At 43.6% G+C, this 25,128-nt stretch overlaps 1 protein-coding gene across 1 annotated transcript; it reads right to left on the bottom strand.

Moving 5' to 3' along the window:
• Positions 1 to 5,234: 5,234 nt before the first annotated feature.
• LOC310785735 (uncharacterized protein) lies at positions 5,235 to 11,741 on the bottom strand (the record flags this gene model as incomplete). Its single annotated transcript, XM_083646868.1, has 4 exons — positions 5,235 to 5,426; positions 6,351 to 6,510; positions 7,727 to 9,614; positions 11,465 to 11,741. The coding sequence occupies 4 exons, from the start codon at positions 11,739 to 11,741 to the stop codon at positions 5,235 to 5,237; spliced, it is 2,517 nt and encodes an 838-aa protein (XP_083502994.1).
• Between the last annotated feature and the right edge of the window lie 13,387 nt (positions 11,742 to 25,128).

The following is a 25,128-nucleotide window of genomic DNA, read 5'->3' as shown; positions in this document are numbered from 1 at the left end:
AGCCTTGGCCCTCTCTTCTGCAAGTTCGGCATATGATTTGCTCTTTCTTGTACTGCTTTCTAGCTTTTCTTGAGATTCGGTAGATGCTCAAATCGCCACTAAACATTTGGTTTCCTCAGCAGACCACTGCAAATTATTTTTCTCTGTGTTGTCACTGCCTTCTTCTCCTTCCTGCTCGTTTTCACAGCCTAGAATGAGACACGCCTACTGATGATGTCACGGTTCCCAAGGAAAACCAACTATTTTTTGGTTCCGCTGAGAACCAACTTTTCAGGTTCCGAACCAATTATTTTTTCGGTCTGAACGCGCCGGCCAGTTCAGATTAGGGTTCTGGAACCGGAACCGGCACGGAGCCCTGCCGGTGTGAAAGCCCTAAGAGAGAGAGAAAAAGAAACTGCGCCACGTTTACATTTATTTCCTCTGTCTTGCTGCTACTCTGGGAGTGCACGCGAGAACTGCTGCATTAACCCACTCTGCTAACACAAACGCTAGTTTCACAATTGCCAAAACAGGATCTGAATGATGTTGTTTTTAAACGATAAAAATGCTCGTTCTTCAGGCCATTACGCACAGCGCAGTTGACTACGGCAGCTGGTTTATCCAAAAATGTGCAGTGTTTACTGCAGTTGTGTCGGATCACGTTCTCACCACAAACGAACCACAAAAAGGGCAAGCCGACTTAATATAGGTCCAGTGTGCAATAAATGCAATTGTCACGTAATGTACATCACTTACTCTACTTATTTTGCTTACTTTATACGTACCCTACTTTATTTTTGCTTACTTATCGCATTTTACTACTGTTTATTTTATGCTATGTTGTGTTCTGAGTGCGAGCTACTGTAACCTGTCCCAATTTCCCCCCGGGGATCATTAAAGTCTTTCTGATTCTGATTCTGAACAGTTTGTTTAAAGTGGACCGAGACCACCCTTTCTTGGCGATCTCGGTCCGATTGTTTTGTCCCGCATCCGAGTGCGATTCCTGTTTTCACACTCCCCCAAACGCACCAAGGGGGAAAACGCTCTCCGTTTCGGAACAACTGCTCCAAACGAGATAGGTGTGAATACACCCTTAGATTAGAATGTAATCCATGAACCATTTTAGATTTAAAGCATAAAATATTTTTGTTGAACTATGAAGCTTTTGCCCAAAAAAAAGTATTATTTAATTTTTTTTAGCTGAAAACTGTTCGCGGACCCCTGACAAAGTGCCACGGACCCCCATTTGAGAACCACTGTTCTACTTTATAAATTAAAATGATCTTTTATCTAACTCCGGCAGTAAATAACACCCATGTATTGCCCATATTACATACACACCTTTGCTCCTCACGTGTTGTTTCAATGTACCGTAGGTCAACTGTGTGGCAACAGATTTCCCAGAGAAAGATTTCCCAGAAGCAGCATGGTAGGACTGTGTGGTTTGTGTACCAACAGCAACAGACACTGTAGGTTCAGGTTCAGTTTGGCATCCCATGTGTCTGTGCTGTGATGTCACATTACTCTAATTGGGAAAAGACAATTAAAACAACTTCAGAAATAATCCATTAGCAGAGCATTGTGCAGCATGGTTAACTAAATAACAGGGAATAGTGGTTTATTTTTATATCCTTCTTCATAAGCCATGGTCAAATAATGCAGATAATGCAGTCTACAAAGTCTACCATTCTTTCCTAACCCTCACAGCATTGTTCTCTGTTAGCAAGTTAACAGTTACTTGAATCAGGTAGTTGGAGGATGTTAGTTTATGGTTCAAATACAGGCGTAGGCTTTGTGGTGCATGGCTGTGTTGTTAGGTGTAGCCAGTGTTTTACATCGCCGTAGGTTAACTGTATTCCCAGACCATTTGGTTCGGGTTGGTTGGTATCAATACTACAAGACAAACATTTCAATGTTACTTACAGCTTGCTCTTCTGCCGCCTTTAGAGATGGAATAGCCCCGTTTTTGAGCAAAAGCTTTCTTGAAAATCCAGCTTCATACTGCCCTTTGTTGGAGAAGGAGTCTGTGGTGAAATGCCTCGAACAAATATAAACATTGGCACGTGGTGGTGGGCCGGTAAAAACAAACTCCGTCCATAGCTGTCTGGAACTTTGTTCTTTTGGAAAGGCAAACAAAAATACCTTTCCTTCACAGCCGAAAAAACAACGTTTAGGCATGACGGACAGGACAGACAGGAGTACGCTAGGCTAGGCTAACAACTAGCCTAGCATCACACATCCGAGCACACAGCACAAAGCCAGCACAAAGCCAGCACAAAGACTGAAGAAAGTCACTGACTTTAAACGACTGGACACTGCTTACCGCTACAGCTTTTAAGAAGACTTCTATCAGGAACTACTAGATACTCAGATAAACACAAATAAAGTGAAAGGCAGATACGGGCGAGACGAGTGGAAACTTGCAGCGTTAGTTACTGTCGGCACTATCAGTGTACTGTTCTTCTTCTTCTTCTTCTTTAGTGTTTTATGGCGGTTGGCAACCAACTTAAAGGTGCATTACCGCCACCAACTGGACTGGATTGTGGAACAGGGGATTCTAAACAAAACAAAACAAACAAAAACAAAACAACTACTCTTAAATTCTTGTGTCTACCCCATCATCTTTAAGAAACTTAATAACATGCATATATATGCTACCTGCTGTTTTCCCTAATAAACCTGGCAATGAAAAATCTTGATGTTTTGCCATTCTCAATGCCTGAAACATAATATTCCTTTCTGTATCGTATTTCCTACAGTGTAAAAGTATATGTTCAACAGTTTCTGGTTCGCTACAGTGTATACATTTCCCATCAGGGTGCTTGCCTATTTTATGTAATGTATGATTGAGAGCTGTGTTTCTTCTTCTTCTTCCGATAGCTTTCCGGCAGACTAGATGCCTTACGGCACATTGCTGCCCCTCACTGGTCGGAAATATTACTGTTTATGGAATTCAAGGACTGCTTTCACAGTCCTTGTCTGATTCTCAGTGGGATTCAGCAGGCTCTTCATTGATACAGTCTTGGTGCCCAGGCTTAATACAGCAGCATACAGCCTTTCTCTTTCTTGTGTGTAACAGTTACATTCCATGAGTACATGTTTCACAGTTTGTTTGTTTTTTTTGCATGTCGCACACAATCCATCTTCATGTATTCCCATCTTTGCCAAGTCCCATGTCAGTCCACAGTGCCCCAGTCTCAATCTAGTCATCACAACTGTGTGTCTTCTCTCACTCCCTAAATAACAATGCTCTTTTCTTACACTATTTTGTATATTGAAGTACCGGTAGTTATTTTTTTTTAATTTGGGATTATTTTTTTTCTTCGCCACACAGCTGTTATTCTTCTTTTGATAATGGATCTACACTCATAGATTAAACATAAAAGACATAAGAGATTATTTTGTGCATGTAAACGTAGTCAGTGAAGTGCGTCCTGATGGCTCCCCTCGTAGCACACGTACCAGAGTCCTTTGTGCGGCCGACGCGGGTTCGAACCCGACCCAAGTTCCTTTGCCGCATGTCATCCCCTCTCTCTCTCCCCCCACCTTTCCTGTCTGCCTACAGTTGTCCTGTCTAATAAAGGCGAAATGCCCCAAAAATAATCTTTAAAAAAATGTAGTCAGTGAAGTGTTTATATATGTTTTGTGTGTCTGCTTCCATTTCATCCACGATGTTCACTCATCTCAACACACAAACAGAAGTTTCGGTTTAGTTTTACTGCAGAGAAAAGAGTATTGTCATGAACACAACAGAGTAGAGACTCAGAACTGACATTCAGTGGAGATCTGAGATTATTTTGACAGAAAAGGGGGGAAAAAAATTGTCAGCCAGTTTCTAGACAGGCTCTGCATATATACTCAGGAAAAAGTTCAGTACTGTAAAATATTTGTTGTGAGGCAAATGGAAGTGTAATTATCATTTAAAAAGTAAAGCAAACTTAGTTTTCACTTCGCTCTGCCAGCAGTCTGAGAATGCAAAGTCAAAACTAGGGCTGCAGCTAATGATTATTTTCATTATCTTTGGATTATTTGCCAAAAGAAAATCGGTTTACTGTAAAAGAAGACTAAGGAAACGGAACGAGATAATTTTATTATTTTGTTTATTATTATTTTTGTCTAAACGATTGATTATAAAAAATAGTTGTCGATTCATTTTCTGTCAATCGACTAATCATTGCAGCTCTAGTCTCTTACATCATGTACATTAACAGATTTGTATTCCATATCAATTTTATCTGTGAAATTTAAGTGTTGTCATTTTGACATCCAAGGACACAGGTTACCTAGTATCCTCATTTATTTTCTCCATAGACGTTATGAAAAATCCTTATATTATAAAGAGTTTTAAGTTGGAACCAAGCCAACCAGCTAAGATGAATCATGAGTGACCATAAAACATTTGACTCAGAGATAAAACTAAATAAAAGCAGACAATTAAAGTCCTTGTTTTAATTTTTTGTTTTTGCTCGGAGTAAAATTGGCATGGTCACGTCATCAACTATGATTGGTCCGATTACATTGCAATTTCAGGAAATGGCTGTGGGCAGCTGGAAATGCAGACTGATACATGAAGTGAAACAGAATGGGAGGTCATGGATCAGGATAGCTTTTACCAGGCTATACAGCACCGCAGGGATGACAGCTTTTTGTAGGCCAACTCAGCTAGTCAGGCTAGTTCCGCTTCTCTCCTCTAAAAGTCAATTGGATTTTTGTATGGGGATTTCTGTCAAATTCCTCAAAGGTCTGTGGTTAACAAAAGTCTATGAAACGGCAAACTTTGTGTTCAGCAAGATAATCTTCACAGATGAAGACCACTTTTCTGATTTTTGAAGCGTTTTCTGACAATCGTGATAAAAAAAAGAATCACATTTTGAAATCATAAAAGTGGTCCTCATTTGTGAAGATGATCTTGCTGAAGTTAGCCGTGTGATGAACTCTTGTTACGCACCGATCTTATTTCAAGCATTTAACCAAAATCCCTGTAGAAAAATCCCATTGGGTTTGAGACGAGGGAAGCGGAAGTGCTAACATCTCATTCCTGCAGTACTCTATTGACCTCTTTCACAGTAGCCATCTTGGGTCTAAAAGCCAGGAAGTAACACAGGTGCAAGCAGAACATTAATGAGGGTCTCCAACTTCCAATCCGTTTAGGTGTTCTAGTGCCGGGGCCCTCATTAACGTTTTGCTTGCACCTGTGTTACTTCCTGCCCTTTGGACAAAAAGGCAGGTGAAAAAGTCGGATTGTCCAGCGAGCTCTACAGCTGTATGAAGTCAGGGTGTAAGCTCCTCGTGGGCTCCTTGCCTAGCCTGACTCCGAGGTGGACCTTCATGTGAACGTCTCTGGACCGTTTCTCCTGGTAACTCTTCCCACAGACCCTGCAGCTGTAGGGTTTCTCCCCGGTGTGCGTCAACAGGTGTTTCTTCAGGTCATTCTTGGTGACGAAGGCCTTCCAGTAGAGATGAAACAATACGAAAATGTCATATCACGATTATAGCGACTAAAATGATCACAGTTATGAGTATTACGGTTATTAGTACTGTAGTACGATATTGTTCAAATGTGCTGAAAATGTTCAAAAAAATACTAATACACTCAGGGAAATCATTTGACCAAGCTTTATATTGAAAACTCAGACCCAGAAAGGACTGATAACAGTGTAGGGGCGGGGGGGGGGGGGGGGGGGATCTACTTTTGCCCCGACTGTCTAAAAAATGGGGGCATTCACAAAATTTTGGGGACACTTAAAAAAATAGTAATTACTGCATAACGTTGTGGAAGCATAGTGTGAAGAACAGCACTGTTTGTGCGAGTGTGTTCTTCATCGTCTTCTTCTGGCAACCAGCTTGCAGATGCTGAGTGTGTGTTAGAGATGGAAATTAAATAAATAAGATTATCGCCCCCTCGATCATGGTGGTTTTTAGGGGCATTCTGTGATTTCTTTGGGCAGTTTTGCACTTGCCCCTGGCTAAATTCCTACACTGACTGATACACTCACTGAAATCATTTCACCAAGGTAGCGTAGCCTGCGTCTTGGAGACTGTTACTATAACTTTGGTTGATGATGGACATACATGTTTACTGTGTTTTTCAAAGTGCTTTAATCACGGTAACACGGTTTTATTGATAATGAACATTTGAAATGGTACGGTTACCATAAGGGAATTTTATCAGGGTTTATCTTTGAAGACGGTTTTCACAAAATTGTGTGAGGTTCAAGTGACTCTTGGGGCTTATTGCTTAATTTTATCATCTTATTTCCCGTCAGCTACTGTATTAGCAAAGACTGCAACAGGAAGTAAGCTAGGGGCAATTTAGAATCTTTATGTTGTCAAGTTAAAACAGTTTATACGTGTTATGCTTTCATCCCTACCTTCCAGCAGAGGTGGCAGCTGAACGGTTTGTCTTTCTTGTGGAAGCGGACGTGCGTCTCCAGGTAGCCTTTGGTGCTGAAGCTCTTACTGCAGAGGCCACAGCTGAAGGGCTTCTCGCCCGTGTGGGTCATCATGTGGGTGTTCAGCCCACCCACCTGCCTGAAGAGAGATGCTATGAACATTTCATATCAAAACGATCAGGGTTATAATACTAGAATTCAGCAATGGTGTGCGAGTTATGGCCATTTAAAAAGTTGGCCGTAGCGCCCCCTATGGGCACAAGTCTTCTTCTTCTTCTTCCCGCGCCAGATTCATGCCAGACCCCTGAAGTCTTTCGCCAAAGTTTGGAGGCGATCAGAGCAACAGTGCCGTGCAAGTCCAGACATACGGCTCTCCAATTATAGCAGTAGGATTATTGTAGTATTGTTATAAATGTGTTGAAATTGTCCAAAAAGTACTGAGACACTTAGTAACACACAAAGTTTTATATTGAAAACCACTAATACAATTAGCAGCACTATGGACTTTTTGTTTGCATGAACACATCTGCATCATACTCTAAAGCAAGGTGTGTCTGTGTTTCCTCTAGGCTTTTTTCCCCATCTCTTTGCGGGGGGTGGTTGCCGGTTGTCGACTTCCTGTTTAAAATTTTTTTCACTAGCCAGGAGGTGCGCGCCGCTGTCAAAAAGTGGGAACGTTTGGCTTATTTTAGCTGAAATGGCTAAAAATAGTATGTGGTTGCATAGCGGCCACTTTTGTTTTGAAGGCTAAACGTCCAAACCGGAACTCTTATTATTTGGTCATTGAACGTAGCTTTAGCGGTCTCTCTCTTTCAAGATTCAAGATATTGTCACTCTGTTGTACAATTATGCACGTGTGAAATTATTGTGCTGGGGGGCTCCATTACAAGACATAGGTAGGTACAAAGTCACAACAATTATTATGATTATTTTCAGTCTCTTTCGCTATGAACGGTCCTGGGCGGAAACAGGCAACCGGCAGCTGGAAACAGGGAGGGCGGGTGTCATGGAAGCGCCCACGGTCTCACCAGGAAACTCGTGAATATAGCGGAAACCCTGACTATCATAAATAAATATATATATATGACCACACTTCAGATTTAGTCCTCTTAGAAGGCTGAAAAATCTCCGTTGTCCGCCATGTTTTCTTTGACCAAAACAAACCCACATTGCAAGCTGCGCCCGCACACCTTTGTCTGGGAGACTGTTGCTAACTTTGGTTGATGCTGGACAGTATTCACTGTTTTTCAAAAGCACAGTATTCAAACACGGTTATATTAGTGATCATTAAAATTTTAAACAGTCAGGAATTGTCTCATGGTCTATCATTAAACCGGCAACAGTTTCATCCCTACCTGAAGGTTTTCCCGCAGACCCGACACTGGAAGGGTTTCTCTCCGGTGTGGATCCTCTTGTGCACCTCCAGGACGTGGACGGAAGCTAAACTCTTCCCGCAGGTTTCGCAGGAGACGCGGCTGGCCGGCTTGTCGCCCGTGTGGTTCCGGATGTGCGTCGTCAGAGCGCCGTTGTCGATGAACGTCTTCCCGCAGAACTCGCAGATGTACGGCCGGTCTCCCGTGTGGATCTTCTTGTGCCTCCTCAAGGCGCCCGGCCGGGGGAAACGCTTGGCGCAAACGCCACAGCTGTACGGTTTGACGCCCGTGTGACTTCTCATGTGAGTCTCGATGTTCTGGTACGCTTTGCCGCAAACGTGACAGATTTTACCCGTTTCTCTGTGAGACTGGAGGTGATCTAGCATCGTCTCTGCAGGTTCTAAATGTTCTCCGCAAACTCCGCAGAGGGATTGGGGGTCTGTGGAATGTGTTTCGGCGTGCTTCCTCAAATGGCCTTTACTCTGAAAAGATTCCCCGCAAACTTGACAGCGGTGAGAAATGGGCTGACCCGATCTCTTGCCGTGCTCGCCGACGACAGCGGGAGCTTTTTCCACCTCCGACTTGGAGGTTTGCGAGTCCGACTGAGGTTCGGCGCCGTCGTCTTGTTCGGCTTCACCCTCGCTGCCGTCAATCTCCCACGAGTGACTCTTGACGTGCGTCTTCAAGGCGCTGCTCTCGATGAACGCCTTCCCGCAGCGTTTGCAGACGTACGGCCTCTCGCCCGTGTGGATCTTCTTGTGTCTCCGCAGCGCCCCGGCTCGGGGGAAGCGCTTGGCACAAACGCCGCAGCTGTACGGTTTGACTCCCGTGTGGCTTCTCATGTGCGTCTCCATATTCTGAAATCTTTTGCGGCAAATGCCGCACGTCCCGCTGGTCTCCCTGTGAGACTGGAGGTGAGATATCAAACTCTCCGCCACCTCCAACCGTTCTCCGCACACACCGCAGGTGCACTCGCACTCCTTGGAATGAGTTTCGGCATGTTTCCTCAAGAAGCCTTTGCTGTGGAAGGAATCTCCGCACACTTTACAGCAGTGAGAAGCCGGCTGAGATGACTTGGTGCTGGAACGCCGCCTCTTCTCTGGCTTTGGTTTCAGCGTTGTCGGCTCCGACTGAGGATCCTCGCTGTCCTTGAACTCGTCGTCGTCCTCGTCCTCGCTCACGTCGTCGGCCTCCTCTTCGTGAGTCTTAAGGTGCGTTTGGAACTGATCGCTGTCCCTCAACGTTTCCCCGCAGAGATGGCAAACGTGCGGCTTCACCCTGGCGTGGATCTTCTTGTGTCTCCTCAAGGCGCCGGCTCTCGGGAAGCTTTTGGCACAGACGCCGCAGCTGTAGGGTCTGACTCCTGTGTGACTCCTCATGTGCGTTTCCATATTCTGAAAAGCTTTACCGCAAATCTCACACGTTCCGCTGGTACCGAAGGTTTCTCTGTGTGTTTTCAGGTGGTCGGCCAAAGCCTCGGCGGACTCTGGACGTTCTCCGCACACACCGCACTCACGGTCTGGGTTATCCGAATGGGTTTCCACGTGCTTCACCAAATTACTCTTGTGGCGAAAAGCCTTTCCGCACAGCGTGCAGTGCTGAGAGGCAGGCTGCTGCGATGCGGTGCGCTTCTTCCTGGAGGCGCGCCCCGTTTCTTCCTCCGCCCTGTTTGGTGCTGTGGCAGCATGATCTTCATCGAGGGGAAGGTCCTCGCTTCCCTTCCAGTCGCCGTCGCCGTCTTCACTCTCGGCCGCAGAACAGTCGGAGGAGAAGCCGTCATTGACCGGCTCTCCGGGAGAGTCAACATGCGACAGCGGAGACTGGTTTCCATCGGGGAAGCTCGTCTCACAGGTGGACGGCTGGATGGCATCTGGAAGAAATGTTCAACAAAAAGCTCATATTTAGCCTACTTCATGTAGCTTCGTGTAACTGAACCAAAAATAAATATTTTTCTAGAGCAGATTTCAGCAACTTCAATAGTTTGGATGACAACTTTTTTAACCCATTGATACCTGATGCAGCATTTGCATGTATATACCTCATTTGTGTGTGTATCCCTTTAAGACCGCGAACCGTGTCATACGCGGTTCGCGGTCTTAAAGGGATACACACACAAATGCTGCATCAGGTATCAATGGGTTAATAGCATGCCAAACTGACAATAGTGATTCTCAAATTGCTTCTTTTTCAGACCTGGTCCTGGAAATCATATATATCATAAATCATATGTCTGATGTTCCTTTCAGGAAAGCCAAGCAAAATCAGAGCAATAATCAAATCAAAAATGAATCTCTCTTCTTCACTAGCATCCTCAGCATCCCGCCATAGCTCAATATCAGCAACTGGTGACAACACCTGTAGCACATGCTATGGTCACATGGCACCCTGATTCCGCAATTTGATTGGTGTATAGTTTGTTCTCAACTAGAATATGGGTTATATTACGATTATCGACACGATTATTTATTGAAATGTGCAAATATTGTATTAAATAAGAATGCACATGTTTTGAAACTGTTTAATGCCAAGTTTAAACTGGCTCTAGCATAAGGAATGATGTAATTACAGTCATATTTTAGTTCATGCAATTTATAATGGTAGCTGGAATATGGGTTATATACTACGATGATTGAAAATATGATTTATCAAAATGTGCAAATACCGTTTTTAGTTCATACAGTTTGTAATGGCAGCTAAAGGAATCATTTATATTTGTGTTCATAGTTTGTAATGGTAGCTGTTTATTGTCACAAAGCTATACCATTTTAGAAGCTTATGAGAAAATATTGAATATATTTGTTCTACTATCAGTGCAAGAGAAAACTGAAAATGAAGTCTACTTTAAAGAGATTTGTTGTTTCTGTTTCTTTAACATAATCTTATGCTGCCTTCCAGACAACTGGGACCTTCAGATTTTCTGGCCTCCTATTAGGAAAAGTGCGCTGGAACGGCACTCAAAGTGGGAGCTCCCACTTGAAAACTGGGAGAAAAAAATCTACCCCCACTAGGCTGGGAACCAGTTGTCTGACGTCACACAACAATGGCCGCAACATGGAGTATGTAGTCCAAAGTATTAAGTGCCTAAATAAAATAGTATAATAGAGTCTGTTACATTATGTGTCATTGCTGCTCCTCATTTTCATTTAAATATGTAAGGAGGGTGCTCTGCTCGTTGTTAAGCTGTCTTGCTATTTGCCAAACAAAAAAAAGTTTGTCGTGGTCCGCCATGTTTCTTGGTTGCATTTTGCCTTTGTGCTCTGGAATGCTTTGAAGGTGGGGGGTGGGACTTTTCCACTGGGAAACACCCACGTCCCAGGTGTCTGGAAGGCAGCATAAATGACTGAAAACATCTCCTTGCTCCTTGCGGTTATTATAATCTAAACATGATTTAAAAAAAGTACATGTGGTATCATCACAGTTACAGTTGTCTTACCCACTTTACATTGAAGCAGTTTTGTTATGTAAAATATTAATGGCAGCATAAGCCACTTTCCTCATTATTTCCAATCCAATGACAATGGGCCGACAAGTGTACCCAGGTAAGACCAGACGGCTGCTACATGTCCCCTCTAGCCTCTACTACTGACTGTTATCTATGGGGTCACCGGTCACAGATGTCCGGTCGGTGTGCGTTGCTAAGCAACGGACGTGGAGTACCGATCAGGCGCCAACATGGCCGCCGCTGTGGCGAGAGGACTCTGTGGGATAATAGACACGGACCTGCCCGGTGCAGCGTGACCCGCGGGCTGAGCACGGCGTCCAGCAACCGGGCCTGTCGCGCCAGCTGCCTCCGGTACTCCGTGAGCTCGCTCTCCACCAGCACCAGGATCCGCTCCGCCGCGGCCGCGAGCCGCTCCGTGACGAGCCGCCGCACCGCGTGCGCGTGCCCGCCCCCGGCCGCGCGCTTCTCCAACACGCCGGAGATGTCCTCCCCGGCCCGGGCCAGCTGCTCCGACACGGACACCCGCAGAGACAGCGTCCCACAAGACGGCGACATGTCTCCCAGCTCTTTGTCCCTTTGAGAACTGAGACCCTGACCCGGAAGGAAAACAACACAGCAGCTCACTTCCGGGTCAACGAGGCCAGGAAAGAGAGTCTGAGCTGCGTGCTGGACTAGAGGCTCCACTAGTGGGGCAGTTGAGCATTACAATATACTGTAGACTGGCAAAATGTATTTTTTGCAATAAACAATATAATAATAATATAATAACATATCTATATATATATATATATATATATATATATATATATATATATATATATATATATATATATATATATATATATATATATATATAATTGGGGTAATATTTGGTGTGATATTCAGAATGTTATAACATTATTTGTAACCTTAAAACGTTATGTATTCATAAGACGAACAGACAACAGGGTTATAGTTTAGAAACTTTAGATAAACAGCCAACTTACTAAGACAATTTTGGGTTCGGGCCGGGCTCGGGGCCATAATTGCAGCCAATGGGACGGGGCAGGCACAGACAGAACGGGCTTGGGTCGGGCTTGCTTTCAAACTAAACAGACATTTTCAAATAATACTCCTACCATACCTCATTGTATCAGTTTTTAAGTCAAATTTGATGTCATCTATTTAGACAGCAGAAATATGTCACAATACTAAAATATAATCACAAGATTCCACTGAAAGACAATAATATATTGAATTATCGCCCAGCCCTACTTCTAATACAAATATTTGGGTCACATGGTGGTGTGGCTCTAATGTGATCAACATTAAGATGTGATATGAAAAAAGTGAATAATGACTGGTGTACAGTAGACTCAGGTCATGGAAAGTAGGCTACACAGTACTTTATATTTGATCGACCACCAGAGGGCGCTGCAACATCAATAACTTCTCTCTTCTCTTCTGGACCAGACTTGTGTCAGAGTTTAGTAAAGCTGCACACAAAAAAGGAAAATACTGAAATCGTAGCATTTACTACTTCAAATGTAAAATCCCACGAGACTGTCATGGTTAGTGTAATTAATATTATAAACACATTTAAATACAGATTTGAATCAGATTCCTATGATGCCCATAAACCTTTCCATGGAATGGAAACAAAATCAGACAGAAGTTCACACTTTATTTTATTTTATGTATTTTATATTGAAGTTTTGGCTCAGAAAGCCTCATGAAGCCGCTGAACTCAGTGCTCCATTGGCGGCTGTGAAGCCAAGAAAAACTTCAGACCAAAACCCAAAACATTAGCATCTAATTCAGCAGTGGTTCACATTTCTTTCAAAGCACTGAATAATGTATTCTATAGGCTAAGCCATACCTGTGTGTGTGTGTGTGTGTGTGTGTGTGTGTGTGTGTGTGTGTGTGTGTGTGTGTGTGTGTGTGTGTGTGTGTGTGTGTGTGTGTGTGTGTGGCCTATGTATGTATGTATGTATGTATGTATCATACATACATACATACATAATGTAGGTATATGTATATATATATATATATACAGATATTTTCCAAAAAATTTGAATATCATGGAAATACCATGGATAACCTTCAGCGGATTGTCAAGCAAAGACGATTCAAAAATTTGGCGGAGATTCAGAGGGAGTGGACTGAGGCTGGAGTCAGTCATAACTGAGAACTGCAGATTTTCTTCACACTATTCTAATTTCTTGAAATACTGTGTTGGGGGGTTTCTGGAGCTGTAGGCCAAAATTATGAAAAATGAAACAAATAAAGGCTAGAAATATTTCACTTTGTGTGTAATGAATCTATAATCTATGAAAGTTTCACTTTTTGAAAGGAATTATGGGAAAAAACTAACTTTCCATGATATTCTAATTTTTTGGAAAGGATCTGTATATATAGCAGCAGGCAGTACTTCCCGCTCCGATCTGCGCTGGTTTCTACATGAGTTTCATAAATTAGGGCCAATGTATTTTGGATATTCAAAAATACATCACGGATATCTGGAATTGTTTTTCATTTTGAATATCTGAAATTTAAATTATGACTAGTAACAATTGGATTGTAGATATCTGAAATAAGAGTTTTTCCTAGTAAGAATTCTATAAATGTAATTGCGGAGATCTGAAATTGAAAGCCCAATACACATGAATGGCAAAAGTGACATAATTCGTCATAAGTAGAATGACGTGGATATCTGAAATGTTCTTTTTGACTAGGATGAATTGAATTACAGATATCTGCAACACATAACCAGTCTAGCCATTCAATGTTAAAACAGCCACATACTTTTTGAGAATATAAATAATAATAATAATATATCATATCTTAAATTTAATTTGGACTAGTAATCAAAGTTGTAATCTGTATCTTGTATCTTGAAATACAATTTCTACTAGTAAGAATGTTATTGTGGATATCCTTAAAGGATGGCTTTACCGATAATCAACCTACTTTGTAATATTAATAATCTCAGTAATATAAGCACATGGGCAGTGTTTACCTTCTCTCTCTGTTTTCCTCACGGAGAGTCATTAAGGCTTGTTAAGGCTCTTGATGCGATTCTTTGTGGATGTCCGCATACTTAAAAAATAAAAATAAACAATAACAGCCGTCCTCTCGCAGATTCCGCGTCTCAAGCAGAACTTACGCAGCTCCGTTGTGACGTAAAATGCGTCACAACGGGGCGCTTTGCCAGAGGAGGAAATGGGAGATCTCCGTGAGGAAAACACAGAGAGAAGGTAAACACTGCCCATGTGCTTATATTATCCAGATTATTAATGAGAATACAATTTTGACTATAGGACAAATGCTATTATCTAAGAAACCATCTAACTTGATCTTAGCTCTGTTTGAGCTGAAAGGAAGAAATTGAGGACTCGAGAGCCCAACCAGCGGTCAGCTCACGGCTGTTTATTAAACATGTTGCCACAAGTGAGGCTCAGTGTCCCGGTCTCTCTCTGCCTACGCCCCTCTGACGTCAGACCCTTCGCTGCAGTAGCGTGACAAAACTCCTGAACTAATCAACAAACTTTTTTTTAATTAACCGTTGTGTCAATGTGAAATGAAGGCAGAATCAGCTACTGCATGGCTGATGTCTTGTCTCCAACGTTTTCAGAAACACATTTCGGTCGACCATTTTCATCATGTAATTCCGGGCTCAGACTACACAAATTCAGCCCGATATTAAAACGATTCGGTCGCACACGAGTCACGACACGTTTTCAGCGTCGTGCCTGAATATGACCCTTGGGAAAGACAAACGGCCGTCTTTACCTCTTGTAGTGTGACATCATCAAAGAGCACCGTCGGGGCGTCTGGGACGCCTCACGACACCCCGACAAAAAGACTGGCGTGCTGCTCATCTTTTCATCAGGCTGAATTATTTTCTCGCCTAGTTTGACAACTATTACGACGAGTTCCTTTTGACTTCAGCTTGAAGTGCGGAGAAACACAGAACATCGCCTCCCCATAACCATAGCAACTCACTCACTGAGAGAGAAGATGGAGAGCCGCAGCAGCATGCTGTGAGCTACACAATCTATTATCTTGGAGGCTACAAATATACCAGGCTAGATTGTGGTGCTATGCTCCCTTTCTTGCCTGCCCGTGCGCTGTCAGTCATGTTTTCGGTCCGTGAGGTTATCAATTATGATTTTGTTTTTGGACTGCGTGAGAAAATGGACTTGTGGCGTGCGGGTCGTTCCCGATGTTCTGCGTCAGAGTTGACAGTCCTGGTCGGGATCAGATTTGTAGTGTTGACACATCACACGTTTATAGCAGAATGATTGCCTCGTCTGACATGGTGACATCGTGAAAGACACAAAATATCGTGTAGTCTGAGTCCGGCATAAGAGACACTCTACAGGACTCTACAGCTGGATGAAGTCCGAGTGGAGACTTTCTTGCCTCTCCGGGTTTGACGCGTCGCCCGGCTCCCCCTCCTCCGCCTGCTCCTCCCCCAACTGCCCCGCGAGCGCCTGCTCCTCCCCCAACTGCCCCCCGAACGCCTGCTCCCCAATGTGGCATTTGACGTGGTTGTTCAAAGACCGTCTCGCCTGGAAACTTTTGCCACAGAAGCTGCAGCAGTAGGGTTTCTCCCCCGTGTGGATCAGCATGTGTCTCTTCAGGTCGACGTCCTGCATGAAGCCCTTCCCGCACACTTGGCAGAGGAAGAGTCTCTCCTTGTTGTGGAATCGAACGTGCGTGTCCAGAGTGTTCTTCTGGATGAAGCCTTTGCCGCAGATGTTGCAGGAGAACGCCCTCTCCCCCGAGTGGATCCTCATGTGCATTTTCAGATTGCCTTGCTGGTTGAATAATTTGCCGCAGATCTCGCAGGAATACGGTCTCTCGCCCGTGTGGACCCTCCGGTGCATCTCCAGCGCCGCGTAGGCCGGAAAGCCTTTCCCGCAGACGTCGCACGTGTTGAGTTGTCGGTGAGACAGCAGATGATCGGCCAGGCTGTCGGCGGAGTCGTACTGGTCTCCGCACAGACCGCAGCGGCTCTCCGGATCCTCCACATGGGTTTCCACGTGCTTCACCAAGAACGTCTTCCGGTCAAACACCTCCTCGCACACTTTGCAGCGGTGCGGCGACACGCTTCGGGACTTCTTTGTGACGCCGGGCCTCAGGTGGTTTTTCTTGTGTCTCCTCAGGGAATCCTTTTTCTCAAACTCTTCTGAGCAAACGTCACACTTGTACGACCCATCGGCACCGTGGCCTTGCATGTGTTTCTCTAAAGACGTGGAGTGGCAGAAGGTCTTGTCACAGTCTTTACATTTGAAGAGCTTCTCTGCGGCGTGGACGCGCATGTGGGCGGTCATGTTTCCTTTCTGACTGAACGTTTTGCCGCAGACCTCGCAGCTGTGCGGCTTCTCCCCGGTGTGCAGCCTGACGTGCAGCACCTGGGCCACCACGGACTGGAAGCTTTTCCCGCAGAACTCGCAGGTCTTGCTGCTCGCCTGGTGGCTCTGCAGGTGAGCGGCCAGATCGGCCGCAGACTCTAAACGCTCGCCGCAGAAACCGCAGCGGCACTGTGGGTTCTTGGAACAAGCCTGCAGCACGTGGTTCAACAGGAAGCCTTTCCCCTGCAAAGCCTTGCCACACACCTGACACAGGTGAGAGTCGGCCGGAGACGATCTCCTCCGCTTCTTTCTGACGACCCGAAAGACCGACCGCTCCTTACTGGGAGAACTGGAGCGAGGCTCCGCCGGAGAGCCCGGCTGCCCGGAGCTGCCCGGAGAGACCGGCTGCTCGGTACTGGAAGAACTGGAGCGAGGCCCTGCTGGTTCTGTATCGCTGGCTGGTTCCGACACGTCACCGTCCATCCCTTCAGCGTCGGGTTCCTCCAGCTGCAGTGAGAAGACTCCAGGTCGAACATCTTTTGCTTTCTGGGTAGCATGCTGGAGGGGCTCTGGGGGGGAGACAGTCAAAACTCAGGTATACAGTATATACACAATAACAACAAACAGACCTTGAATCCATGGGTGCTGTGCTGTGCACAGCCACAGTACAAGAAATGATCAGTTTACTGTGTGCATAGACTTAGCCTGATAACATGCACTTGTAATCGGGTAAAGGGGGTACTGGGATTCAGAAATCAGGGAAAGGGGGTACTGAAGGCAAAAAAGTTCAAGAACCACTGTGCTAGAGGAACAGGGGGGATAAATCCGGACACAGATCTATCAACCTCACACCAAAACATAGGTGGTTGGTTATAGGGGTGCTCCAAAAAATCGATTCTTGAAAGGATCGCGATTCTTAATGCCACGATTCCTGGATCGATTCCAAACTCCCAAGAATCGATTCTTCTTTGTATTGATTTTTTTTTTTTTTTTTTTTTACAGTGCACCTGAACGCAGCATGCAAGATACCGGCTGAATAAGTGTCCAAATGTTCATGTCATTTGTGTACTGTACTGCCACGGTGCCACCACCTCTTGCACTTAAGAACTCTGGTTAATGTATTCCCCCCAAAATCTATAAATCCTTCTCAAAGTCTACAGATCCCCCCCAGCCTATACATCCATCTTATCTGAAGAACATAAGGGGGGAATTCCCCCCTAGTTTGCTAAATGAATTTAGGCCCTGACTGTAATACTTCAGAAGTTGAATTAGAAGTTCAGCATTAATACATTTGTCATTTTTTGTCTTAGGTTTACCTTTGTGTGTTATTGCAATATAAAACTACATAATTGAGAATCGATTCTAGATTCTGGAATCGAGAATCGTTGGAATCAAGAATCGTTGGAATCGAGAATTGATTCTGGAATCGGATCGTGACCCCAGGAATCTGAATCGGATCGGATCGTGGCTTAGCCGGATCGGAGCATCCCTGGTTACCTGATGTGGACTGAATACACCTCCTTGTATAAACACTGGCTAGCGATGGGTTAACTGATGAAGGAAGAGGTCCTCTCTTCTTCCGTTGGGGTCTGCCCGGTCCTCTTTTCTTCTCCATCACCTCTGTCTTCTCCTCCACCTCCTCCTCCTCTTCCTCCACCTCCCCATCCTCTGGGAAGTCTGCTGAGTTACCAGACATTGTTTGGTACAGAGTAGACCCCAGTAAAAATCATGTCACATTTATATATACTAGGGATCTCGCATGCTACGCGCACTCGATTCCTAGGCTCGTCCACTATGCTGGCTCGCTATTGCCCATCCTGCAGCTCGCCAAGCTGGCCCTGCGGCTCGCATTCGCAGCTCGGCCGCTGCACGGCCTTGCCCGCAGCTTGGCTGCTGTGTGGCCAATGAGACCAGCTTCACTGATGTCAGATTTATGACATCACTGATGGTGTCACAGTGTGATTTATGACATCACTGATGATGTCAGTGAGATTTATGACATCACTGGGATTTATGACATCACTGATGATGTCACAGTGGGATTTATGACATCACTGATGATGTCACAGTGGGATTTATGACATCACAGTGGGACAGAGAAACAGACAAACAGAGCCCTAGCTCCCATTTATATACTGTCTGATGATGATGATGATGAGATATACCGTAATTTCCGCACTATAAGCCGCACCGGAGTATAAGCCGCAGCAGCAAAATTGCCTGTTTGTTACATATATAAGCCGCACCGGACTATAAGCCGCGGGTGTTTTAATGTTTATTTTTTATTTTTTTTATTGTGTTTTAATGTTTAATTACCATATGTAAGGGTTCATGCACAGAGGGGATTGTCGGGAAAGAGATGGCTGTTTGAGGAAGCTCCCATTTATTAACATTTCAACAAAACAACATAACACAACACCACCTGTGTTTTTTTTTACAGTGCACACAGTGTCCGCGGTGTGGTGAAAAGAGGGCAAGAGAGGAAATTAAAACAGAAGTGGATTTATAGTTAGAAAGAGTGCTAAAAAAGAGAGAATTCCGTTTTTTTTTTTTTCCCCCTGAAAAAATCCATAGATAAGCCGCACCGTTATATAAGCCGCAGGGCCAAAAAACGGGGGAAAAGCCGCGGCTTATAGTCCGAAATTTACGGTATATATATATTGGGAACAAAAATCAAAACTGAATTTGGAAAAAAATAAAACAGATTTCAGAGGGTTCTAGCTCAAACAGAGACAGATCTACCAACCTCACACCAAAACACAGGTGGTTACCTGATGTGGACTGAATACACCTCCTTGTATAAACACTGGCTAGCGATGGGTTAACTGATGAAGGAAGAGGTCCTCTCTTCTTCCCTGGGGGTCTGCCCGGTCCTCTTTTCTTCTCCATCACCTCTGTCTTCTCCTCCACCTCCTTCTCCTCCTCCTCCTCTTCCTCCACCTCCTCCTCCTCTGTAGACATCACTGTAGACAGACATAACAGACATCAGTGTAGGCACACATCAGACATCAGTGTAGATGTCAGTGGGATTTATGACATCACTGATGATGTCACAGTGGGATTTATGACATCACTGATGATGTCAGTGGGATTTATGACATCACAGTGGGACAATCACAGTGGGACAGAGAAACAAACAGACAGAGCCCTAGTTCCTTTATATACTGATGATGATGATATATGATTGATTGATATACTGTATATATATATATATATATATATATATATATATTAAGGGTGTCACAATACACTCAGTTCACGATACGATATGATACACGATATTGGGTTCACGATAACGATACGATATTTTAACAATATTTTTTTGTGATCGATTTGTAAGTTGAGGGGGCATCCTCCACGCAATTTGAGTAATTTCACCATTTTCATCCTCCGTGTCTGTAACGTCCCTCGTCTTTTCAAACAAAGCAATGAAAAGGAGAGCGAGCATGCAATCAGATGCAGATCAGTGCCACCATGTTCAGCTTCTTTTTCTCACGATATGAGATTTCATCTCAACGATACATATTGTCACGTTTTGATATCGCAATATATTGTGGGACGATATATTGTGACATCCCTAATATATATATATATATATATATATATATATATATATATACATACATATATACATATATAATTGATTTATTATAACAATTATCTAAATATCATATCGGTTATCGGCCAGGGGAAGCAGATATTTATCGGTTATTGTATCGGTTGAAAAAAATCCATATTGTGCATTCCTAAAAGAAAGCACTGGTGGTGGTCAGTCACTCAGCTTGTCACACTCTGACGCTGACTGGAGAGTCTGCACAACTTGCAGCACAGAGAAGAAGTAAAAAAACTTGCAGCACATGGCACAGTATTGTGTTGTTCAGGGCTGTAGTTTACACTGCAACACTTGAGTTCCTAGTACAATTTACAGCTTTTGTTCTGAGAATCTTTTTCATATCCAAGCAAAATTGGTATTTTAACTTAAAGAGTAACTAAACACTCATTTTGAAGCCGTTTCTGCCCACAGCATATTTTTGAAAGATGCAATACTGTCAACATTCTGGGAGGGGTCTTGATCTTTGCCATTTTCAACAGTTTCAGCCATTAAGTACTGACATTTCATATTCATTTGCTGTCTAATGTCAATATTAATACCAGTATTGATGTGTTACATAACTGACAGTCATGTAATTCAGGTTACAGCTCAAAAAACATGTTTTAGTATCACTAACCCAATCGATATTGATTGAATCGAATGAAATGGAATGGATATTGAATTGAATCTAATCTAATCTAAATTAATCTAATCGTGATTAATCGATTCGGAACCTTGTGAATCGGAATGGAACCGATGCATGAAATTTGAGAGATCAGATGCGAAGCCACTCACACACTCCTCTCTCCACTGTGGCCGCACACGTTTTAAGCAGCGGTTTCTCATCGGATGTGATTTTTGTAAATAAACAACAAGACAGGTAAGGTGGTCTGAATTTTGTAAATAAACAACACACGTAGGTGGTCTGAGCTTCGGTTTTTAGCCCGAATATTAGAAAAGACCCCACTGATTCATAACAGGTCTAAAGTCATGTTATAGCAGTCAGGCGCACCTGGTGATAATATGCAAGACAACAGTAAAACGGACAACTTTTTGGATTGAGTTTGGGGTCAGTGGGCGTAACCCATAAGAGAGCCTCGTATCCCCGTTGCATAGCAACAACACCGGAAGTAACTCCAGAGTAACCTTACGAATGCCACTACACAAAAGCAACGTGTCAGTGACACGTTGTCACCTTTTGAATAATCTTGAATTTCACTTCCGTATGCAGATTATTCTAACATTCTTTATTTTCACTGTTACACAAAGTGTGTGTGTGTGTGTGTGTGTGTGTGTGTGGGTGGGGGGGAGGGGTTATTTTCGTCGATGAGGTTTTGTTTTGAAAGCAGTGACCGGAAGTAATTCCCTCTTATTGTGTTAAGCTTGACGCTGCTCCTAGCTACATGCGGCCCGCGTAGACTAACCTACTCTCTGCAGCTTCACTTGGGGTTTCAACACGACATGGAGCAGCTTCCTCTGGCGGCGGATCTCCTGCTCTGACCGCTGAACTTTGTCTTCGTACTCCGCCACGGTTTTCTCAAACAGCCCGAAAATATCTTGCGCAGCCGCAGTTAGCCGCTCGGTGAGCAGCGCTCTCAGCTCTTCCGGCGGGATTTGAGCCCTTTCTTTTCCTTTTTCCAGCAGCAGCAGAAAGTCTTCAGCAGCACAGCTGATCCGCTCCTGTACACACACCCTCAGCAGCTGCACGGCCGCCAAGTCCCACATTTTACTCTGCTTCTGTCCTGCCAAACAGCCAAAGCCTTCTTTCTGACAAACACACAGGAAACAGAGCCGCAGGCGTTGATTGACTTCCGGGTCAACGTGGTTCGAAGCGGAAAGATCAGAGCGCGCCTCCTGTCGGGGCACTTCACACTGGAGGAATTTTGAAATGATGTACAATAGTTTAATTATTATGGCTAAACAATTTATTCACCGATGTAGATTTCAAAATGCCAGACCCCTGTTCTTAGTATTCATGAATGAGATAATTAACTTTAAGAAAGCTTTGAAATATGTTAAAACCAAACAAGCATGGAGTGTGTACCAAAACATCTTGATTCCCGTTTAGAACTCTGACTTAATGTTTTTGCTTTATTTATTTTATTTTGTTTATTTGATTGTCTGTTCCAATTTTGTAAATGTTTAGACTGAATTTTGTATAATGTACTGTTTGTTATTGCCAGACTTTGTTTATTGAATAAAAATAAAAATAAAAAACACTGGAGGAAGTAGGCTGCAGTGGTTCTCAAATGGTGGTCGAGAGGGTTCCAGGGTGTCCCCAGCCAAAAGGGGGGTCATTTATTTTCACTGATACTATACAGAAGTAACACAATGACTAGTTTGGTCATGGGTTTTATACACTTTCTGTAATAAAACATATAAAGCATCAATCTTATTATCATATGGGGGACCGTGAGACCAAATGCTATCAAAGGGGGGTCCGTGTGGTCTAATTTTTGTCAGTTTAGGGGTCCTTCATGTGAAAAATTTTGAGAACCACTGGGCTATGGGACTGTGAAGCTACTGTGGAAAAGTAGTTATAATAAAAAAAAAAAAAAAAAAAAGTAAAACCTAGCAGGGGGGAACACAAATTAATTTAGCTGTCGATATGGGGCGTCTTGTGTACCTGTCTATTGTCCACAGCTGCAAACATGTAGGCCTACTTGCTTTATGACATCACTGCACACCTGACTCATTATAACACATTTGTTTCCATATTAAACTGACACAAATTAGACCATGGGCCCGGGTCCCCCATCTGATAAGAGTTTTGCTTTTAGATGTTTTATTACAGAGTGTATGAAACCCATGACCAAAACAGTCATACAGTGGGTTCGGAAAGTATTCAGACCCCCTTAAATTTTTCACTCTTTGTCATATTGCAGCCATTTGCTAAAAGCAATTAATTTCATTTTTTTCCTCGTTCATGCACACACAGCACCCAATATTGTCAGAAAAACACAGACTTGTAGACATTTTTGCAGATTTATTACAAAAAAAACACTGAAATATCACATGGCCATAAGTATTCAGACCCTTTGCTGTGACACTTGTATATTTAACTCAGGTGCTGTCCAATTCTTCTGATCATCCTTGAGATGGGCCTACACCTTCATTGTGCTTAATTATATAGATTGGACTTGATTGGGAAAAGCACACCTGTCAATATAAGACCTTACAGCCAGGGCCGTAACCAGGGTTCCGAAATAGGGGAGGTCCAGCAAGGGGAGGCGGAAAAAAATTGAGTCCCCCCCCCCCCCCCTTTTTTAGCCATATTTAGAGTAATATATCATTTTAAATCAACATTAGGATTATACTGTTGTGATGTCATTATTCAGTATATTCTCTTTCATGTCACCACCTGCTCAGCTCTCCTGTCAACATAATTGTAACTAACAAACACAAACTGTTTTAGCCAAATTCATATCAAAATGACACCTAAAAACACAGGTACACAACCCAAGCCGTACACAACACACAAAGTCATCATCGATAATAAAAAAAACATACAGAGGGACATTTATTTATTCCTGATAGGAACGATTGAAAAATAAAATAAAATATATTATGTTGTTTTTAACTTTACACCACCTCTTTTTGTTACTTATTGGGTCATGAAACTGAAACCATGCATATAGCCACCTGCATACCTGACTTCGGGAGCTTGGCAATTGGCATCATGCATGATTACAATGAGATGCACCCACTTTAAACCTGAATAAAGTAATAAAACCACTAGTAAACCAGTAGGCGGCGCCTGGCCTGCTGTTCAGTGAGTGGCCTGGCCTGGCCTGGCCTGCCTGCAAAAAAAACACCTGAAGGACTCCCAGACTCTGAGAAATAAAATTCTCTGGTCTGATTCTAAGCGGTATTTGTGGAGAACACCTGGCACTGCTCATCATCTGCCTAATACCATCCCTACAGTGAAGCATGGTGGCAGCATCATGCTGTGGGGGTGTTTTTCAGCTGCAGGGACAGGACGACTGGTTGCAATTGAAGGAAAGATGAATGCAGCCAAGTACATTGATATCCTGGACAAAAACCTTTTCCAGAGTGTTCACGACCTCAGAATGGGCCGAAGGTTCACCTTCCAACAAGACAATGATCCCAAGCACACAACTAAAATAACGAAGGAGTGGTTTCAGAACAACTCTGTGAATGTTCTTGAATGGCCGAGCCAGAGTCCTGACTTAAATCCAATTGAGCATCTCTGGAGAGACCTGAAGATGGCTGTCCACCAACGTTCACCATCCAACCTGACAGAACTGGAGAGGATCTGCAAGGAGGATTGGCAAAAGATCCCCAAATCCAGGTGTGAAAGACTTGTTGGATCATTCCCAAGAAGACTCATGGCTGTATTGGCTCAAAAAGGTGCTTCTACTCAATACTGAGCAAAGGGTCTGAATACTTATGGCCATGTGATATTTCAGTGTTTTTTTGTAATAAATCTGCAAAAATGTCTACAAGTCTGTGTTTTTCTGACAATATTGGGTGCTGTGTGTGCATGAACGAGGAAAAAAATGAAATTAATTGCTTTTAGCAAATGGCTGCAATATGACAAAGAGTGAAAAATTTAAGGGGGTCTGAATACTTTCCGAACCCACTGTACATTCTCTGTGTGTTAATTAGCTATGGATGTAGGCTAATTAGGCTAGTGAAAATAAATTATCCCCCTTTTTGATGGGGACCCCCTGGAACCCCCCCCCCTCCCCTTTATTCTATTATATCCTCTTCCTCTCTGTGTGCACGTGTGTGTGTGTGTGTGTGTGTGTGTGTGTGTGTGTGTGTGTGTGTGTGTGTGTGTGTGAAACTGCCACACTGTAGAATAAGACAAACACACAAGTCTTTTCCTACCAACTTGAACTAATCGACATCTTCCACAGACAGTTTACAACATTCAAAAAGTCCCTCTGCTGCCCAACCAGGTAGAAATGTTGCCGAGGTTGCTGATGACAACTTCTGTATAGTCAAAATCAAAAAGTAAACCATTCTTTACAGGCTATTTATTTCG

Source organism: Poromitra crassiceps (genome assembly GCF_964638095.1).
Source record: "Poromitra crassiceps genome assembly, chromosome: 11".
In the NCBI taxonomy this organism is placed as follows: domain Eukaryota; kingdom Metazoa; phylum Chordata; class Actinopteri; order Beryciformes; family Melamphaidae; genus Poromitra; species Poromitra crassiceps.
Note: the sequence above shows the minus strand (reverse complement) of the source record. Positions and strands in the feature narration are given on the sequence as shown.